Source organism: Bos indicus x Bos taurus, chromosome 25, assembly GCF_003369695.1.
Source record: "Bos indicus x Bos taurus breed Angus x Brahman F1 hybrid chromosome 25, Bos_hybrid_MaternalHap_v2.0, whole genome shotgun sequence".
Taxonomy (NCBI): Eukaryota; Metazoa; Chordata; class Mammalia; order Artiodactyla; family Bovidae; genus Bos; species Bos indicus x Bos taurus.
The window spans coordinates 6,346,567-6,365,695 of NC_040100.1; the positions used below are offsets into that span (position 1 = coordinate 6,346,567).

Below are 19,129 nucleotides of genomic sequence, written 5' to 3' on the forward strand. Positions count from 1 at the left end.
AGAAGTTGGGTTTGTGGGTCCCATTTTAGAGAGGCAGAGTGCCAGTGCCCCGGGCACCTTCACCTGTAATCAGTGGAGCAGTTCCAGAGAGGAGCCTTTTCTGTGGGTCTGGGAGCAGAGTGGGAAGACCAAGGTGAAGACAGAGGTCACTAGGGGTCTAGGAGGAGAAAGAATCCCAAGTTACTTAAATACCCATTAAGCTGGTACTTCATGAGATCAAAAGAAAGTCGGAAGCTCTGGAAATGTGGAGATCTTTATGCAGCCGACAGACCAGTGGAGGAGGTTGAGTCCCAACCTTAGAATCTATGCGTGTTTTACACCATGATCCCCAAAGTCTTTGCCACTCCTCATATATTGAGACTTTGGGTCTAAGTCCTTTGCCTTTGAACACGGGTTCTGTGAGTGCTAGGTAAACACGATACGGTGGGGTGATGCTGGGCCAATTTCTGAGCCCAGACCTTGAAGAAACTGGCAGCTTCCACATCCTGTTTCTTGAGACACTCACTCTTGGTGCCCCAGCAGCCATGTGGCGAGGTCACATGGAGGTGTCCCTCCAGCAGCCCTAGCCGAGGTCCTGGCCTGTACTGAGCACCAACTGCCAGGCGTGGTTCAGATGTGAATCAGGTGATTCTAATGCTCAGCTTTTGAGTCTTCTAGTTAAGGTCCCAGCCATCGGGGAACAGAGACGAGCCATCTTCCCAGTACCTTTTCCAGAGTTCCTGACCCACAGAATCCAAGAGCATAACTGAACGATGGTGTTTACACCACTTTGGGGGTTCATTATGTAGCATCAGTAACTGAAACAGAACCTTAGTCATAAGATGCTTTGGGCATATTTGTCAGTTTAAAAATTACTTACATATTAAATGAAAATTTACCATCTCTTCTATGCATTCACACGTAATGGATGAATTTATGAGGGAATGTTTTAAAATATTTTATTGGTTAACAGTACAAAAACCCCTTTTTTGCTCTAAAAGAAACATTATACTGAGAGCAAAGTGAGAAACATGAGAGAACATTGTTGTGCTTGTGCCGCTCCTGCCGGCTCCTGCGGTCACTTGGCCTTTGGACGCAGGGCATCTTTCCTCGGCAGGTCCCGGCATTTGCCAGTGGTTGTTCAGCAGTTCACTGTGATTTTGGCGTTTTTATGAGAGGAAGTCAGCTCATGTCCTTCACCATCTTATCTCCGCCCCTATTTTGAGAAACATTTTTAAAATCCGCTTATTTTCTGAAGTTCTAGTTAAAAGTGTGTTTAAAACTATCAAAATAAACTGAACTTCTTAACTGAAAAGATTATCTTTCAAACATTTAAATCCGAATGGAACAAGTGCTTCTTCGGCTGCATTTGATGAGTCAGAACGCACTGAGATTCTTCATTTGGAAGACTTGTCAACAGGTGAGAAAGTGATTTCCAAGTTGAAATAACAGCATTCTTAGAGGGAGAAACACACTGTTTGGGACAAAAAACCCACTACATCCTGCAGCACGTTAAGTTGCAGTTGGTCACGCAAGCTGAGTTTACTTCTCTGACCTTATGACACTGACCTTGTTAGCCGTGAACCATGGCATGTGTAACCAAGTGAGGGCACCAGGGTCACTTGAAAATACAGTGAACTTAACTTTTTATTAGTTATCTTTAGAAATCTTCATTTTTCCTGCATGACACCAGTGGGTATTTTGTACCACCTGAGTTGCAGGTACCGCCCTTGACAGCTGCAGCTCTGGAGGGTTCTGTGCCAGTAAGCCCCGAGCTGGCAGAGGCAGGGCTGGGGCTTCCTAAGCAGCAGCTCCGGTCAGTCAGGCCCAGGTCAGGATGGAACCACAGCTGAGGCCAGTCCCGGCAGGAGAGGTGGAGGCCTCTGCACGGCTGAACCTTCCCGTGTTGATAGGAATGTTTGCAGGGGACTGGCGTTGCTGTGCCTGTCCTGGCTGCTGAATCACTGCTTAAATCATTTTAAATATTTTTCAGTAAGACTTTTTCTTCCCTTGCAACCATGAACTCTGTCAGAAGGTGAGTTGCTGAAAAAAAAGTAAAGTATTAGTCATGTCTGGCTCTTTGCGACCCCACTGTACAGGCTCCTCTGTCCATGGGATTCTCCAGGCAAGAATACTGGAGTGGGTTGCCATGCCCTCCCTCCAGGGGATCTTCCCAACCCAGGGATCGAACCCAGGTCTCCTAAACTGCGGGCAAATTCTTTACTATCTGAGCCACCAGGGAAGCCCTGGAGGAGTTGGTGTTCTCTCCTAAAGTGAAGAGGGTTTTTCCAGTTTGTTGAGAAAAGCCTTCTGCTAAGAAACATTTAAAATTTTCACTTTGTCCTTTGAACTCCAGGCAGCACTGACCCTGGGGGTTACAGGATGAAAGAATTTGTGCTTGGATGACGTGAGAGAATGGGGTGGTATTTTCATAAATACATTTTAAGGCCTTCTCTGTAGTTCCTTCCCAGGGAAAAGGAAGGGAACATCAGGATCCTGAGAAGAAGCCACAAAGCAATTCACTCTCTAGCACAGATTCCCTGAAAACCCTGTGTGTTGAGTGGGATTGCTGAGAAATAGGCCCTGAAGAGTGCTCAGGCAGGAGGGGAGAAATGGAAAGCCAGCAAACTCACCAGAGATGAACCCAGGAACCTCAGGAAACTAGAGGGCAGGGCTCAGAATGCTGGGGGAGACCCAAAGGACAGTCCATTTACTTGAGTAGATTAGACCCGGTCATGGGCTGAGTGGGGTGGTAGAAGCGGAAAAACAGGATCGTGTGTTGGCCCCCCCATCAGGATGGCGAGGGTGCCTGAGGCAGGAACTCAGCACAGGTTGTCTGCTGAGGTGGCAGATGCTGTGGCTTTTGTGACGAAAACTTTATAATTCCACTTAAATTTTTCACTGGGACAAGCTGCTGAGCATAGTGGTTAGTAGAGTGAATTTGGGAGCTACAACTTCTGTTCGCTGTGTACTGCTAGCTTTGTGACGCTGGATAAAGTATTTGCTCTTCAGGTAGTGGTGAGCAATTCACATACGTTAGTTTCATAGTTACAAATTTAGTACATAGTATACACTCAGATATAATCTTTTACATTATTTTGATGTAAGAACTTAAGTGGCCTATTACACACATTTAAAACAGATGTAAAAATGAGTCTGTCTCTACCAACTCAAAATGAGGATCCACTGAGAGGTCTGGAGGCTGTCGTGGGCAGAGTGCTGCCCCCGCGCCATTTACCTGGTCCTCCAGTCACACTCCAGCAGCTTTCCCGCTGCTTTGCCTGATCATGAAGACCTGGGAAATCCTAGCCCCAGTTCAAACCCTCGAGGTTTCCAGAGACTGACCATAGGTGCTGCTTGCTCTGCAGGAGGACTAGGGCTGTGGCCACAGGGCTTTCACCAAGAGGTGTCAGAGCAGGAGGTGGCCAGTACCAGACCTGTGTTATCTAACCTGTACCTCCAGGCCAGAGGGCAAAGGCCAACAGTGGTGAATACATGGCTCACTGTACTTAAAAGATTTTAATGACCTTTGTGTCTCCAGAGCTCAAAATTCTGGAGACTGTTCAGGAATAGCCAAGAAAGTTCTGAGAAAGGATGAGCACCTTCACATACATCAGAACATAAAAGCATTCTACTTAGGACCATGTGATATTGACACTGGAATAACCAAATAAATCAATGGATAGATTAGGAAAGAATCTAGAAGTAGGCCCCTTTGTGAGAATTAATAATTAGGACACCAAGAGACTGAGGGGACTTGGCCAAGATGGAGTAGAAAGACCCTCAGTTTACCTCTTCTCATGGGCACACCAAAATTACCACTATTTACAGAAGAATTAATGAGAAAGATCAGAATCTACCAGAAAAGATCTTCTACAACTAAAGATATAAAGAAGGAACCCCAAAATGGATAAGAGGGGCAGAGTTAGGACAGAGTCGACCCAGAGTAAGCAACCCTCAAATACAAAAGTAATTATAGTTGCAGAGGTTCTCCCCATGGAGGGTGGGATTGGCAGCCCACATCAGGCGCCAAAGCCATTGGGAAGATGGGCCTGCAGAATGGCCTTGAAGGCTAATGGGGCTTGCTTGAGGGAGAGCCAGAGGGCTGTGGGAAATGGACTCCACTCTTAAAGGGCACATACAGACACATGGTGGGGGACTCTGGGCGGAAGAGTCTGAGGCAGAGCCACCTCGGAGAGCCTCCCAGAGAGGCAGGTGGCAACCGGCATCCACCTTGGGGACATAAGTGCTGGCAGAAGAGCTTGTTCTACCACAAGGACACTGGCGCTGGCAAGTTCCACGTGGACTCCTCCCTCTAGTTCATCAGCCTTGGGACTTGGCCCCACCACTGCCCCCACCCCCGACAGCCTGCAGGCACCAGCGCTGGGAGCCTCAGGCCAGGCAACTGCCAGGGCTCATGGGGTCCTGGCATAGCAAGCTGCAGGGTTGTGGTCCTGGAACTGGTGTCTGCCCACTGGTGGGCTGGACGGGGGTCCAGGGCACCCCACCCCCAGCACCTGGCAGGCTGCCTTAAGACCCCCAGAGCCCACAGTCACTGTCCACTGAAGGGCGCAGGACCCGACTTCACCTCACACTCCAACTCTGGGATGCAACTCCGCCCATCAGTCGGCAAGTACCAGCCCCAATACCCCTGGGCTCTGGGTCCAGCTAGTAGCGAGCTGGCAGGCCCTAGCCCCACCTGCCAACAGGTAGATATTAGCTCCAGACCATTGCAGCCCCATAGCCTGCCATAGTGGGACCCAGCCCACCCATCAGCAGGCAGATAGGCACAGCCCTGGCGTCCCCCTGAGCCCTGCTCACCAGTTCTAGGACACCTTGGGCCCTTGGCCAGAGAACTTGGGATTTAGCACCACCCAGCAAGCAGGCTGACACCAATGTCAGGATCCACAGGGCCCAGTAACCGGAGACCCTAGGACCCATCTCCGCTCACCAGTAAACCAGCACTGGCCCAGGACCCCTGGGGTTCTGCAGTCAGCTAGCAGCCTTGTGATCAGGCCCCAACTAGAAGCTGGTAGGCTTTGCACAAGACAGGGCCTAGAAGCCAGCCCAACGAGGGGCCAGCTATGCTCACCAGACTGCCCACAGTGATTAGCCTGCCACCATAACCCACACAGGGCCACCCCTAGAGCGTGTATCCCTGGTGACCAGAGGGGAGTGCACTGCTGGGATACATAGGACGTCTCCTACAAAAGGCCATTTCTCCAAGACCAGGAAATGTAACCAATCTAACAGATAGTGTGCTGGTCACTCAAGTCATGTCCAACTCCGCGACTCCATGGGCTGTAGCCCACCGGGTTCCTCTGTCCATGGACTTCTCCAGGCAAAAATACTGGAGTGGGTTGCTATTCCCTTCTCCAAGGGATCCTCCCAACTTAGGGATCTAACCCAGGTCTCCTGCAGTGCAGGCATATTGTTTACTGTCTGAGCCACCAGGGAAGCCCAGGAATTCCAATACATTCATAAAAAAGAGTCTGGCCCTACATAGAAATAAAAACAGCAAATTAAGCAGAGTGAGGTGACAGAGAAACGTTACAAAAGAAGGAAAAAGACAAAGTTGCAGAACTACGTGAAGTGGAGACAGTCAATCTACTCGATAAAAAGTTGAAGGTAATGGTCATAAAAAAGAACTTCAGAGAAAAATAGAAAAACAGAGTAAGAAGTTAGAAGTTTTAAGGAAGAGTTAGAAAATATAAACTGGAACTGAATAATAAAGAGAAAAATACACTAGAAAAAAATCAACAGATTAAATGATACAGAGGAATGGATCAGTGAGCTGGAAGACAGCAGTGGAAACTGCTACAGCTGAACAGAAAATAAAAAATGAGGACAGTTTTAAGAGACCTCCAGGGGAACACTGAGCACGCTACCATGCACGTTACAGAGGTCCCAGAAGGTGGGGAGAGAGAGAGAAAGGGGCAGGAAACATATTTGAAGACATAAGAGCTGAAAACATCCATAATCTGGGGATAGCAACAGACATTCAGGTTCAAGAAACACAGAGTCCCAAACAGGATCAACCAGGATACACTGTAATTAAAATGGCAAAACTGGAGAATATTGAAAGCAGTAAGGGAAAAGGAACCAGATTCATACAAGGGAACTCTCGTAAGGCTATCAGCTGAGTTTTCAGAAGTTTTGCGGGCCAGAAGGGAGATGCGTGAAATGGTGATAAAAGAGAAAACCTACAACTAAGAATGCTTTACCCGGCGAGGTTTTTGTTCAGATTTGATGGAGAGATCAAAAGTTTTATAGACAAGCAAAAGCTGGAAGAGTTCAGCACTACCAAACCAAGAAACCTTAAAGGGATTTACCCAAGCGAGAAAAAGGTAACACTAGAAACATGAATATTACAAAAGGAAAAACCTCATTAGTAAAGGCAGATATACAGGAAAAGTAGGAAGTTAGCCACATACAAAGCTACTAGTAAGATTAAAAGACAAAAGTAGTAAAAATCATCTATACTCATAATAAGTAGTTAAGAGATATACAACAAAAAGATATTAAAATGTGTTTGAAATCAAGAGATCAGCAAGTTAATCACATATATATATATAGACTGCTATGTGTAAACCTCATGGTAACAACAAACCAAAAATCTATAACACATACACACAGAAATTCAAATACTAAAGATAGTCATCAGTTCACAAGGGAATAAGGCAAAAAAAGAACAAAAGAACTACAAAAACAAGCAGAAAACAACACTTGGACTGGAGACACATTAATGCCACAGGTGTTAGTTTCTGCAAAAATCCCCCAGTCAACATTAACACCATGGGTGTTAGTTTCTGCAGAAATTCCCCAGTCAGTAATGTGTTAATAAAACAGCAATAAGTGCATACCTATCAGTAATTACTTTAATGTCAATAGACTAAATGTTTGAATCAAAAGACACAGAGTGGCTAAATGGATACAAGACTCATATAGGTGCTGCCTACCAGAGACTCACTTCTAATCTGAAGAGACAGAGACCAAGAGAGGGGATGGAAAAAGGCATCCATGCAAATGGAAATCAAAAGAAAGCTGAGGCACCAATACTTAATATCAGACAAAACCAACTTTACAACAAAGAGAATAGGAGACAAAGGAGGACATTATGTAACGATCAAGGGATCACTCCAAGAACAATAATTAAAGATATATATGCACCCAACATAGAACACCTCAATACATAAACTAAGCCTCTTGATGAAAGAGGAGAGTGAAAAAGGGCTTAAAGCTCAACATTCAGAAAACAAAGATCATGGCATTTGGTCCCATCACTTTATGGCAAATAGATGGGGAAACAGTGGAAACAGTGTCAGACTTTATTTTTTTGGGCTCCAAAATCACTGCAGATGGTGAGTGCAGCCATGAAATTAAAAGACGCTTACTCCTTGGAAGAAAAGTTATGACCAACCTAGATAGCATATTCAAAAGCAGAGACATTACTTTGCCAACTAAGGTCCGTCTAGTCAAGGCTATGGTTTTGCCAGTGGTCATGTATGGGTGTGAGAGTTGGACTGTGAAGAAGGCTGAGCGCCGAAGAATTGATGCTTTTGAACTGTGGTGTTGGAGAAGACTCTTGGACTGCAAGGAGATCCAACCAGTCCATTCTAAAGGAGATCAGCCCTAGGATTTCTTTGGAAGGAATGATGCTAAAGCTGAAACTCCAGTACTTTGGCCACCTCATGCGAAGAGTTGACTCATTGGAAAAGACTCTGATGCTGGGAGGGATTGGGGGCAAGAGGAGAAGGGGACGACAGAGGATGAGATGGCTGGATGGCATCACTGACTCGATGGACATGAGTCTGAGTGAACTCCAGGAGTTGGTGATGGACGGGGAGGCCTGGCGTGCTGTGATTCATGGGGTTGCAAAGAGTCAGACACGACTGAGCGACTGAACTGAACTGAACTGAATATTAACCGACATAAAGGGGGAAGTTGACAGCAACACAATAGATGAATCTGGAGGGTATTGATGCTTAGTGAAATAAGTCAGAGAAAGTCAAACACTGTACATCACTTACAAATGGAATTTAAAAAATACAACAGACTACTGAATATACCAAAAAAGCACTCATGGAGAAAAAATTAGTGGTGACCAGTGGGGAGAGGGATGGTAGAGGGGCAAGATAGGGGCGGGTGATTAAGGGGTACAAACTACTATGAATTAAATAAGCCAGAATGATATTAGTGTGTAATACAGGGAATATAGCCGATAGTTTATAATTATAAATGGAATAGAACCTTTAAAATTGTGAATCACTATGTTGTCACCTGAAACATATAATATTGTACATAAACTATACCTCAATTTAAAAAATAAGGCTCCAAGGTTTGTACAGCACAGGGAATATAGCCAATGTTTTGTAACTTTATTTATTTTTTTAGCTCACAATATTATTTTTTTTACTATTTTATTTTTTTAACTTTACAATATTGTATCGTTTTGCCATATATCAACATGAATCCGCCACAGGTATACACGTGTTCCCCATCCTGAACCCTCCTCCCTCCCCGTACCATCCCTCTGGAGTAAAATCTATAAAAAATGTAAATCACTATGCTGTATACCTGAAACTAATGTTATAACTCAACTACCAATAATAATTTCAAAAGATGGCAAGTGACTATTCAACGGGGGTTTGGAGACCTTGGCTGGCATCCTAAATTGTAAAATAACACCAGCTCCGAATCAAAATTCTTCATGGATCAAACGTAAAGCCTCATAAGAGTTAAGCATAAAAACAAAGCTATGAAGTTATACTTTGGCCCTCCTAAGCAACACACAAAATCCAGAATCAATAGAAGATGGACATTCTTAACCTTACTGAAGATTAAAATGCAGAGGGAAAGGGAGCGGGCGGCTGAGAACAGTAATGTTTTCTGCTCTTCCAACACAACAACAAACACCACACTGGCGTCTGAATCTCATACGATGAGAACTTACTGGGACGACGTGACTTACAAGACTGAAAAAAACCCAAAATGCTGAATAGTTAACTTTGTGCCGTGGCTTTTCATTCACCGGTCACCCAGTGTTGAGCTCCTCTATGTACTTGGACCGTGTGGAGGTTAATAAAAGAGCCACCACCAGGGCCCGCCATCTGGGCGGGAGGTTATCCATGAAGGAAAAGCACTCTGGAGAGACAGCTTCCTAGAGTGGGTGGGGTCTGACCTGGGCCTCGCAAAGCGGGGAGAAGAAAAGGGTCCTCCCAGCTAGAGAGGCTGAAATCAGTGGCCCCGTGCGCCCTGGCGCTCGGCACCCGCGCTGGGCTGGGCCTCCGTGGAGTGGCCGAGCTCTGCACAGGTCTCCCTCACCTCAGGGGAACAGGAGGGGAGAAGGCGGGTGAGAGCAGGTCTGAGTCAGGTTTGGAGACCAGCACCCAGCCTGAGAGAAGGTCGAGGAGTAAGAGAATGCACGCCACCTGGGCTGGGCGCCGTGAAGTGACTGGCCCGGAGGCCCTGCTTATTCTGGCTCTTGGGTGTGGATGGTTCACTTGAGACTGACAGGCTGATGGCTGGCACCACGGAGTCTGAAGAGATGCTGAATCAGGGGCATGTGGCCAGGGCAGGCCTCGGCAGCACTGCCCTCTGAGTTCTCACCACACCCCAGACAGGAGTCCTCCACACAGACCCGTTGCTCTATCCCCTAAGCTCAACAAGCCACTCTCAGCCCAGATGCAAGTTCAGCGGAAGACAAGACAGGACGCAAAGCATCCTGAGCACTTGTCACTGCTGACAGCAGCACTCTGGTCAGTGTGTGGTCTGTAAACGAAGGTACACAGGAAAGCGATTTAGAGCGATTCTTAGGGGGAGAGACAGCTTGAGCCCGAGAGGTGGGGGTGGGGTGGTTAAAGAGAGGCCAGGTGGCCAGGATGGGAAGCCTTCAGAATTTCCTGACGGGCTGAGATGAGTGAAGAGTTTAGATGACTGTGCCTTTGGCCTTAGCAGCTGGAAGCCAGTTGCCCTCAGCTGTGGGGAGGAAGGTGCAGATGGAGCAGAGCTCTGCAGGCAGGTCACAGCCCAGCTGTGCCTGGCAGGCTCCGCTTCCTCTCCCCAGGTTCTGCCACATTCCCTTCAGGGAGGTTGGGGGGGTTGTGTGTGTCTCAGCCTTCTTCCTAAAGACAAACCAGGGGGTCTGTCCCTCTCCAGGGAAGGACATCGTCTCAGGTCCCCCTGCAGCATATCTCCCCTCAGAGCCGCCCCCCACCCCAGGGCTGGTACGCACAGGCAGGGCAGGGCTGGGAACCTGAGCCACCGTCCCGCTCACACTGGAGCGCAGCGTGGGAACAGGGAAAACCTTGTCACTATCACTTTAAATTTCTTGGGGGGCGTTGTTTCTCGACCCCAGATTCAGAGAAGGAAGTGGGGCAGATTTGCTGAGAGTACCCAGCAGCTGCTCCCAGGACCGCTCATCCTCATACGTAAAACTTCCTGCGATGACACCGGAAATACAAGTGCTGTCCCCACGACCACAGCCCCCTGGAGCCCGGGCCAGAGGGGAGCCATGGACAGGCCCCGGGCCCTGGGCCTGCTCTGGGTGCTGCTGACTCTCTGCCTCACTACTGGTGAGTGGGGGCCGCAGAGGAGCAGAGGCCCTGGGTGCGGGTGGAGACCCAGGCCCGGACCTCGTCCCTGCACCTTCTCCCGCAGGGACTCCGGAGGTGTGGCTGCAGGTTCAGAGGGAGGCCACTGAGGCCTCCTTCACCGTCCGCTGTGGATTCCTGGGCTCGGGCTCCATCTCCCTGGTGACTGTGAGCTATGGGGGCCCCGACAGTGCTGGGGGGACCACGCTGGCTGTGCTGCACCCCACACTCGGCACCAAGAACTGGACAGCTGCCTGCCGGGCCCGCTGGGAAACCAGTACCAGCATCTCCCTCACCTTGGAAAGGGCTCCCACCGCAGCAAGGGACTCCAGTCCCAACACCACCTTCTGCTGCAAGTTCACGTCCTTCCCTGAGGGCTCCCAGGAGGCCTGTGGGAAACTGTCCGCCAGCACAGACCAAGGTGGGGCGGATGAGGAGGGGGGCTGGGGGGACAGGGAGGGACTTGGGACGCCAGCCACCTGACTGGTATGTCTCTCTGTGCACAGAGCTCCCTGCTCCCAGTCCAGCCTCCGTGCTGCGGGCCGACCTGGCCGGGATCCTGGGGGTCTCGGGGGTCCTCCTCTCTGGCTGCATCTACCTTCTCTACCTCCTGCGTCGGCAGAGGCACTGGTGAGATGCAGCCCCCGCTGAGCCCAGTCCACCGCCCCCATCTCCCCCCATCCCAGGCCGGCCACACGCTTTGCCTCTGACCATCCTCACTCCCCCAGGTCCGTCATGAAGCTTCAGCCGCCGAGACACGGCAGTCCCCAGACAGACGGGAGAACCAGTGTGAGGATGGGGGCTGGTTTCGGAGGGGAACGGAGGGAACTGCAGCTGGGGGGCCAGGAGATGGAGCCTCACTCGGGCCTCCGTCCCCATCATCCCTGCAGGCAGCCGGCCAAGCCTCCCTGACCTCCTTCCACGTTCCCTACGCCACCGCCGCCACGACCTCCAACTACTTCAGCCCGGCAACCCTGCACCCGGTCCCCCCACCCCAGCCACTGCCCGGGTGGGTGCCGCCCCTCACCCACGCCGCGCGCCGACCCCAGAGCCCCGGCCCCTGGGCGCCCCCGCCGGCCTCCGCACGCAGCAGCTTCGTCTCGGTGGAGAACCGACTCTACGCTCAGACAGAAAAGCGGCCGCTCCACGCCGGCGCCGACCACATCTCGCTCCCGGACCGTCTGGGGCGCAAAGCCGCTTTGGGGCCTTCAGGAGTGCGATGAGAGGGACCCCGGGTCACTCTGCCTTTCTCCTCTCCGGGCCTCTGGGAACCCCCCCCCCTCTGTTGGATGTCCGCGTTCTGGGGGCCACAGTCTTTGCACAGCTTGTTTTATCCTTAGGCTTCCAGCGAGCGTCTCCACACAGACCCCGCGGGCTGCGGATGTGGGCAGCACGTGTGCAAGCGTGGGCACCCGGGTGTATGTGTGAGGCGACAAAACCCCATCCCAGGTGGTTTCCTGTTTTCAAGTCCTCAGCTCCCCAGGTGAGGGCGATAACTGTCAACAAAAATGGTTTCTCTGACCTGGCCTTTTCTTCTTTGGGGGTGCAGGCGGTGGGGGGCGGGGGGCAGGTTTGTAAGAGCTTAGCGGCGTTTCAACCCCTGGGAGGGGCCAGGTTAGGACCGGAGGGGAGGGGGCGTCAGCATGGGGACCTGTCCTCTGCCCCACCCCTGGCGGAGGTAGGGGGTGGGGATGTCCTGGCCCTGCAGGTCTGGCTGAGGAACGCCAGGTGCAAAGACAGGTTGGGGGTCTGGTGGCCCAACCGCAAATCCCACTATGTCCTGGGACCGCAGCAAAGGCTTATGGGGCTTCAACCTCAGAAAAGTGCCCAGGTCAGGGGCTCCCCGAGATGGCCTGGGGGTGGGGCCCTGATGCCCTCCCTCCAGAGCTGACATTCGGAGGCAGGGGACCCACCTCAGCTCTGCCCACACCGGCTTCCTCCGGCTCCTCTCTGTTACCTGGGCACCAGGATTGCTCCCCACTGGCCACCTTGAAGGGTGGTGGGGGCAGGCAGAGGCCGCTCAGACCCGGCCTGAACCCACGATCGCCCCCCACCCCCCGGGAGCAGTTTTCCTCCTGTAAACAGGCCCAGCGACCCTCAGCTGGGCCCGGGCCTCCTCACACCTTTGCCACAGGAGACATGGTGAGAACCCTGTAACTGCAAGGACCCACGGGCCGTGAAGGATTCTGGGTGGTGGGGTGGGGGCCGCAGAATGGGCCTGGAGCCGGGCTCGGACAGCACCCAGCCAGGCGGGGGCACCTGCTGCTCTTGGCCCCTTCCTGGGTCCTGCCTGTGGGAAACCCCAGGAGTGCCACCTCTATCCCAGGAACTGCCTCCTCTGCCTGGCTCAGGGAGGGTCTGCTCAGAGACTACGCCCAACCACAGAATCTTCCAGAAACCTCACTTACTCCTGCAGGCATTGTTCAATGAACCCATGGGAGCCCCACCAGCCAGCAGCTCTACACCACACAGGGGAGAGGGTGAACCAGATAGGGCGAGGGGGTGGTTGAGGGTCATTGGCATCCTCTGAGGAGCCCTCAGCACTGGCTTGTCAGCTCAGTGGTCCATGTAGGATTGGGGGCTCATGGGAAAGAGGTGGGGGTGCTGAGGAGGGCCCTGATGGTAAACCAAGATAGAGATGTAAGCAAGGGAATAGCCTGGGGCCGGGCAGCCGTGGGACCACGTCAAGACCAAGGACAGAGGGGTGGGCAGTGGGGCTGAGGGAAGGCCTTGAAGGAAGGTTCACTTGCCTAGAAGAGACTGTTCATGGGAGGAGGGGACCGCTCTGAGGGCTCCTGGGCCCCCAGCCAGGCCACCGGCCCATCAGAGTCGGGAGAGCCCGCCACCCGCGGCCTGAGCCGGCCTTCCGCCACGGGCCTGTTCCTAGCCGGCCCCAAGTCAGAGCCAGGGGTGGTGAGGGGCCCGGCTGAGAGCCGAGGTGTGGCTGCGCACAGTCCCCTCAAAACCCAGCCTTCGTTCAACAGTTGGGGTCCCTGAGGCCCAAAGGGGCGAGGACTGGCGCCAAGCGACAGGACTTAGCCAGCCCCAGAACTTCCCCTGGGCATCAGGGACATGCCCTCAGCCGATCCGGCGGCATAAGGCTTGGGTTCTGATCCCAGGCGCCGCGCCCCGCCTGGGAGACCCCGGGGGGCTCACTTCAACTCCAAGAGGCTCACTTTGCGCCTCACGGGAGGGAGGTAAGGCCCGAGGGGCATGAGGAGATGGTGAACCAGGCCCAGGCACTAAGCAACTCCGCCCGGAGCATCCTATTTACTACTTTGAAAACACCTGCCACTCGGGGTGTTTAACAGCCCACTTAAGAGATGTGGAGCCAGAGCCCCAGGTCCCACAGCTGGGAGGCAGAGGCGTTCTTAGTGGGAAGGAGGGGAGACGCTCGCCGCTGGGCTCGGAGAGTGGCAGAAAGAGACCGCGGCGGAGACGCCGGCCGGGCGTGCGGGGGCCACCAGGTGGCGCCACCGACACGACTGTGCGGCCCCGCGAGGCGGTCCGGAGGCCCGTCCGCAGAAGCCGCCCGCCCAGCCAGCGGGAGCGAAGAACGAACTCAAGGCGCGACAGAGCTGTGGGCCCAGCCCCCATCCGGGACCCCCATCCTCTCTAACCAGCCCCGCATCCCCGCCCCCCTCACCTGGCCCAGGAGCCCGCCCCAGAGCCTGCGACCCCAGCCCAACCCTCAGACAGCCCTGGGGACCCTTCCTCCCCGTGACTGCCTGCCACCCCCGGCCACCTGCTCCTCCTCCCTCTCCCATCCCACCGCAGCGAGGCCAGGGGGCCCCTGAAGACGCACCCCAACCTGCTCCCCCCTCGGCGACCCACAAGCTCCCCTTCTGCAGTTCAGCCCCCACCCACCCTCGGGCTCGCCCTGCGGCCCCGCCCTGAGACCACCCCCAGTCCCCAGCGCTCAGGAGCCCTCCTCCCCACCCGGTCTGCCACCTGTCCCGGTGGGCCGCAGCTCCCACCCTCCCTCTGGGGAGCCCACGGCTTTTCTAGGCTTCCGACTCTCGGCTGCCAGTGCCAGTGCTGCTGCCCGCCCAGACTGAGCACTGGACCCTGGGCATCACCACCACCTGCTGGTGTGACCTCGGGCTTCCTGTGGGTCCGGGGAGCCTCACACCCTTGCTGGTTAGCTGTAGGGGCTGGGCAACGTCGTGGCCTCACCCCCAGTCCAGTCCAGGAGCCCACCACCTGGGGTTGACCTTAGCAAAGGAAGGGAAGGGTCTGGGACCTAGGGAGCAGAAATCAGATGTGGTGTCTGAGGGCTTAGCCAGCCCCAGCACCTCCAGAGAGAAGGGCTGGCCTGGATGAGCCGGGGGCTGGAAGGGGCCAGAGTTGCGGAGCCAGGGGAGCCTCTGGCCTCCCTGCTGGTCTCTGGGCCTCTCCCAGGCCCCCGGGGAGCGACTCTCCAGAGAGAAAGCACAGGCTGTGCCCCATCCCCAACACGGGGATGCCCGAAAGCACAGGACACTATGTCTGCTGGCAAAGCCAGGGGTGGGAAGGCCCTCCAACCTCAGGTTCCACTCAAACCCTGCTGAGGGTGGGCATGACGTCTGGAATTTCCATTAGTGACCCCTCAACAGCTTCATTTCAGCATCCATGAAATGGGTCAGAAAGCTATTTGGATAAAATAAACAGACATTACAAAAGATTAGGGTGCTCTGAGGAGGAGGAGTAGGGCTCCTCTGGGATGACCTTTTTTCCCCAATTTTTTTTCTTGTAGCAAAATATACAAAACTTACCACATGAGTCATTTTTAAGGGAAAAGTTGAAATGCAGTTGAGGAACAATATTATGGTAATTCCAGGTGTACTAATTGATACTTTGAACTGTGGTGTTGGAGAAGACTTTTGAGAGTCCCTTGGACTGCAAGGATATCCAACCAGTCCATCCTAAAGGAGATCAGTCCTGGGTGTTCATTGGAAGGACTGATGTTGAGGCTGAAACTCCAATACTTTGGCCACCTGATGCGAAGAGCTGACTCATTTGAAAAGACCCTGATGCTGGGAAAGATTGAGGGCATATGGCAATTATATCTTTAATTTTTTGAGGATCCTCCATACTGGTTTGCACAGTGGTTGCACCAATTTACATTCCTACCAACAGTGCCCAAGTGTTCCCTTCTCTCCACATCCTTGCCAACATTTGCTATTTTCCGTCCTTTTGGTGACAGTCATTCTGACAGGCATTAAGGTGGTATCTCATAGTCATTTTCCTTTGCAAGATGACATTTAAAATAAAACCTGAGGGACTTCCCTGGTCCCTGGTTGGGACTCCACAATTCCCAGGAAGAGGGCACAGGTTCGATCCCTGGTTAAGTGTAAGTAAGTGTAGTTGCTCAGTTGTGCCCGACTCTTTTCGACCCCATGGACTATAGCCCACCAGGCTCCTCTGTCCATGGGATTCTCCAGGCAAGAATACTGGAGTGGGTTGCCATGCCCTTCTCCAGGGGATCTTCCCGACCCAGGGATCGAACCTGGGTCTTCCACATCACAGGCAGATGCTTTACCCTCTGAGCCACCAGGGAAGCCCGATCCTTGGTTAGGGAACTAGAATCCCACATGTCACACGGTGCAGCACCTGCCCCCCAAATTAAAATTAAACCTGAACATGAGTGGTAGTTCTCTATGCAAAGATTGTGGCGAGATCGTTCCAGGCAGGAAAAAGTATGTACAAAGGCGCCATGGTTAAGAAGAGCTTGGCACTAGCATGGCCCAAGGAAGGTCAGGAAACAAGGCGAAAAAGAGAGCAGTAAGCAAAGCCCAAAAAAGGGATCTGGATTTTATTGTTAGGGCAGGAGTCACTCTTGCTGGGTTTTAAGCAGAACAGTGAGATGATCAGAGTTACATTATACAAATATCATTCTGGTGCTGGGTAGAGAACACTTGCATGAGAGGGAGAATAGAGAACAGTTAGGAAGCTACCTCATAATCCAGGCAGGAGATGGAGTGTCTGAGTCAAGGATGGTGAAAAGTAGATGGAAAGAAGTGGATGGATTAAAAATGTTTTTTGGAAGCAGAGGGTTGTTCCCGGCTGTGGAAAGGGATCAGGATGGTGTTATGGGTAAAGCCCAGTTTTCCAGCTTGAACAACTAGGTAGGGGGAGATGCCATTCACTGAGATGGAAGACTAACAGCAGCACATCCCAGGGAAAGGGCGATAAGGGGCCAATAAACGCTTGAGTTGAGAGAGCTGAGATGCCTGAGCTCGAATGACGTGCAGCGATGTCAGTGCCTCCTAACAGCCCAGGCAGCATCTTTGGAAGGGACAAGAATTATATGCAAAATATTGGAAAGAAATAAAAGTTCTAAGTAAATGGTAAGATATACTATGTTTATAGATCAGAAGACTCATTGTTTAAAGATTATTTCTACCTAATGTATCTACCAGAGCAGGAAATGGCAACCCACTCCAGTGTTCTTGCCTGGAGAGTCCCGTGGACAGAGGAGCCTGGTGGGCTGCTGTCCATGGGGTCGCACAGAGTCGGACACGACTGAAGTGACTGAGCATAGCATGCAATGTATCTACAGAGTCAAAGCATTCTGAATTGATACTCCAGCAGGCTGCATTGTAGAAACTGCCCAGCTGATTTTAAAACTTAAAATGTATTTGGAAATATAGAAGTAAAATTCCTATATCATATGGCAATTATATCTTTATTTGGAAAAGTAAAACAATTCTGAAAAAAACGAAGTTGGAGACTCATATTATTGAATTCAAAACTTATGTAAAGCTAAAGTAATCAAGCCAGTGAGGAGTATTGGGGGAAGAATAGATGTAGATTAATGGAACAGAATAGTCTTAAATAGACCCCCGCACGTGTATATTTACAGTCAGCCCTCCACATCTGCAGATTCAACTAACTGTGGATCAAAGGTATTTAGCAAAAATTTTTCAGAAATTTCCACAAAGCAAAAGTTGAATTAGCCACATGTTCGCAACTCTTTACATAACATTTATATTGTGTAAGGTATTATAAGTAATCCAGAGGTAATTTAAAGTGTGCAGGAGGGAGGTGGCCAAGATGGTTGAGAAGAAAGTATAGAACAGCAAAGAGTCTACAAATAATAAATGCTGGAAAGGATGTGGAGAAAAAGAACCCTCCTACACTGTTGGTGGGAGTGTAAATTCGAGAACATTATGAAGCTTCCTTAAAAAACTAAAAATAGAGCTACCATATGATCCTTCAATCCTACTCCTGGGCATACATCTGGAGAAAACCACGCTTTTAAAGACACGTGCACCCGTGTTCACTGCAACACTATTCACAATAGCCAAGACACGGAGGCAACCGAAGTAAATGCCCATCAACGACGAATGGATAAAGATGCATACATGTATACAATGGAATATTACTCAGCCATAAAAAGAATGAAATAATGCCATTTGCAGCAACCTTGATAGACCTAGAGATTATCACACTATGTGAAGTCAAACAGAGAAAGACAAATATCATACGATACTGCTTGTATGTGGAATCAAAAAAAATGATATAAATGGACTCATTTATAAAACAGACTCAGAAGATAAGCTTATGGTTACCACAGGGGAAGGGTAGAGAAAGATACATTAGGAGTTTGGGGTTAACAGATACACATTATATATATAAAACAGATAATCAACAAGAACCTGCTGTGTAACACAGGGAACTATGTGAAACATCTTAGACTAATCTCTGATGGAAGAGACTGTAAAAGAAGAATATAGGTATTTATTTACACATATAATTGAATCACTCACTTTGCTATACATCTGAAATTATCACAATAAAAATTTTTTAAAATAAACTATACAGGAGAGAGGTGACCAAGATGGTGGAGAAGGAAGACCCTGAACTCACCTCCACCCATGAATACACCAAAATTAAAATTACCTACAGAGCCACTATCTATGAGAATGACCTGAAAATGAGCAGAAAAGATTCCCCACAACTAAAGACAAAGAAGGAACCACACAGATGGCTAGGAGGGGCAGACATGCAGTGCAGTCAGGACCCACACCCCAGGTTTACAACCCACCTATGGAGGGAATACCACAATCCTAGAGGTCCTCCCCAGGGAGTGAGAGGTCCAAGCCCCACATCAGGCTCCCCAGTCCCAGAGGTCCTACACTGGGAAGATGAGTCCCCCCGAACAGCTGGCTTTGAAAACCAGTGGACTTACGTTCAGGAGAGCATGAAGGCTGTAGGAAACAGACTCCATTCTTAAAGGGCAAGTGCAAAATCTCACACAGAGTCCCAGTAGAGAGGCAGATACACAAAAATCTACAACAGACACACAAAAACTAGAAAGGAATACAACCGCACCACTAAAGAAAATCAGCCAATGGGGAAGAAACTAAAAGAAGAACCACAAAAACAACCAGAAAACAAGGAACAACCAGAAAACAACTGACCCAGCTCGAAAGGAGCCTGGGTCAGTCCCACGCGCTGATCTTGGCGAGCCTCCTAGAGAGGCCAAAGGCCTCTCCCCCTAAGGACAGAGATGCTGGCAGCCGCCTTTTCTGGAGTTCACTCCATCAGGGTAACACCCGCACTGGCGGGCACCA

At 51.0% G+C, this 19,129-nt stretch overlaps 1 protein-coding gene and 1 long non-coding RNA gene across 2 annotated transcripts; one reads left to right on the forward strand and one right to left on the reverse strand.

Moving 5' to 3' along the window:
* Window positions 1–921: 921 nt before the first annotated feature.
* LOC113883877 lies at window positions 922–18,858 on the reverse strand. The gene is made up of 2 exons (XR_003508755.1): window positions 18,745–18,858; window positions 922–2,022 (listed from the first exon to the last, which is right to left on the reverse strand). It is a non-coding gene; the product is annotated as an uncharacterized LOC113883877 (long non-coding RNA).
* On the forward strand, window positions 10,214–12,092 carry PVRIG (PVR related immunoglobulin domain containing). Its single transcript, XM_027528011.1, has 5 exons — window positions 10,214–10,553; window positions 10,639–10,992; window positions 11,078–11,201; window positions 11,300–11,360; window positions 11,462–12,092. Exons 1-5 carry the CDS (start codon window positions 10,493–10,495, stop codon window positions 11,792–11,794), a joined length of 933 nt encoding a protein of 310 aa, XP_027383812.1. The 5' UTR covers window positions 10,214–10,492; the 3' UTR covers window positions 11,795–12,092.
* Window positions 18,859–19,129: the final 271 nt, after the last annotated feature.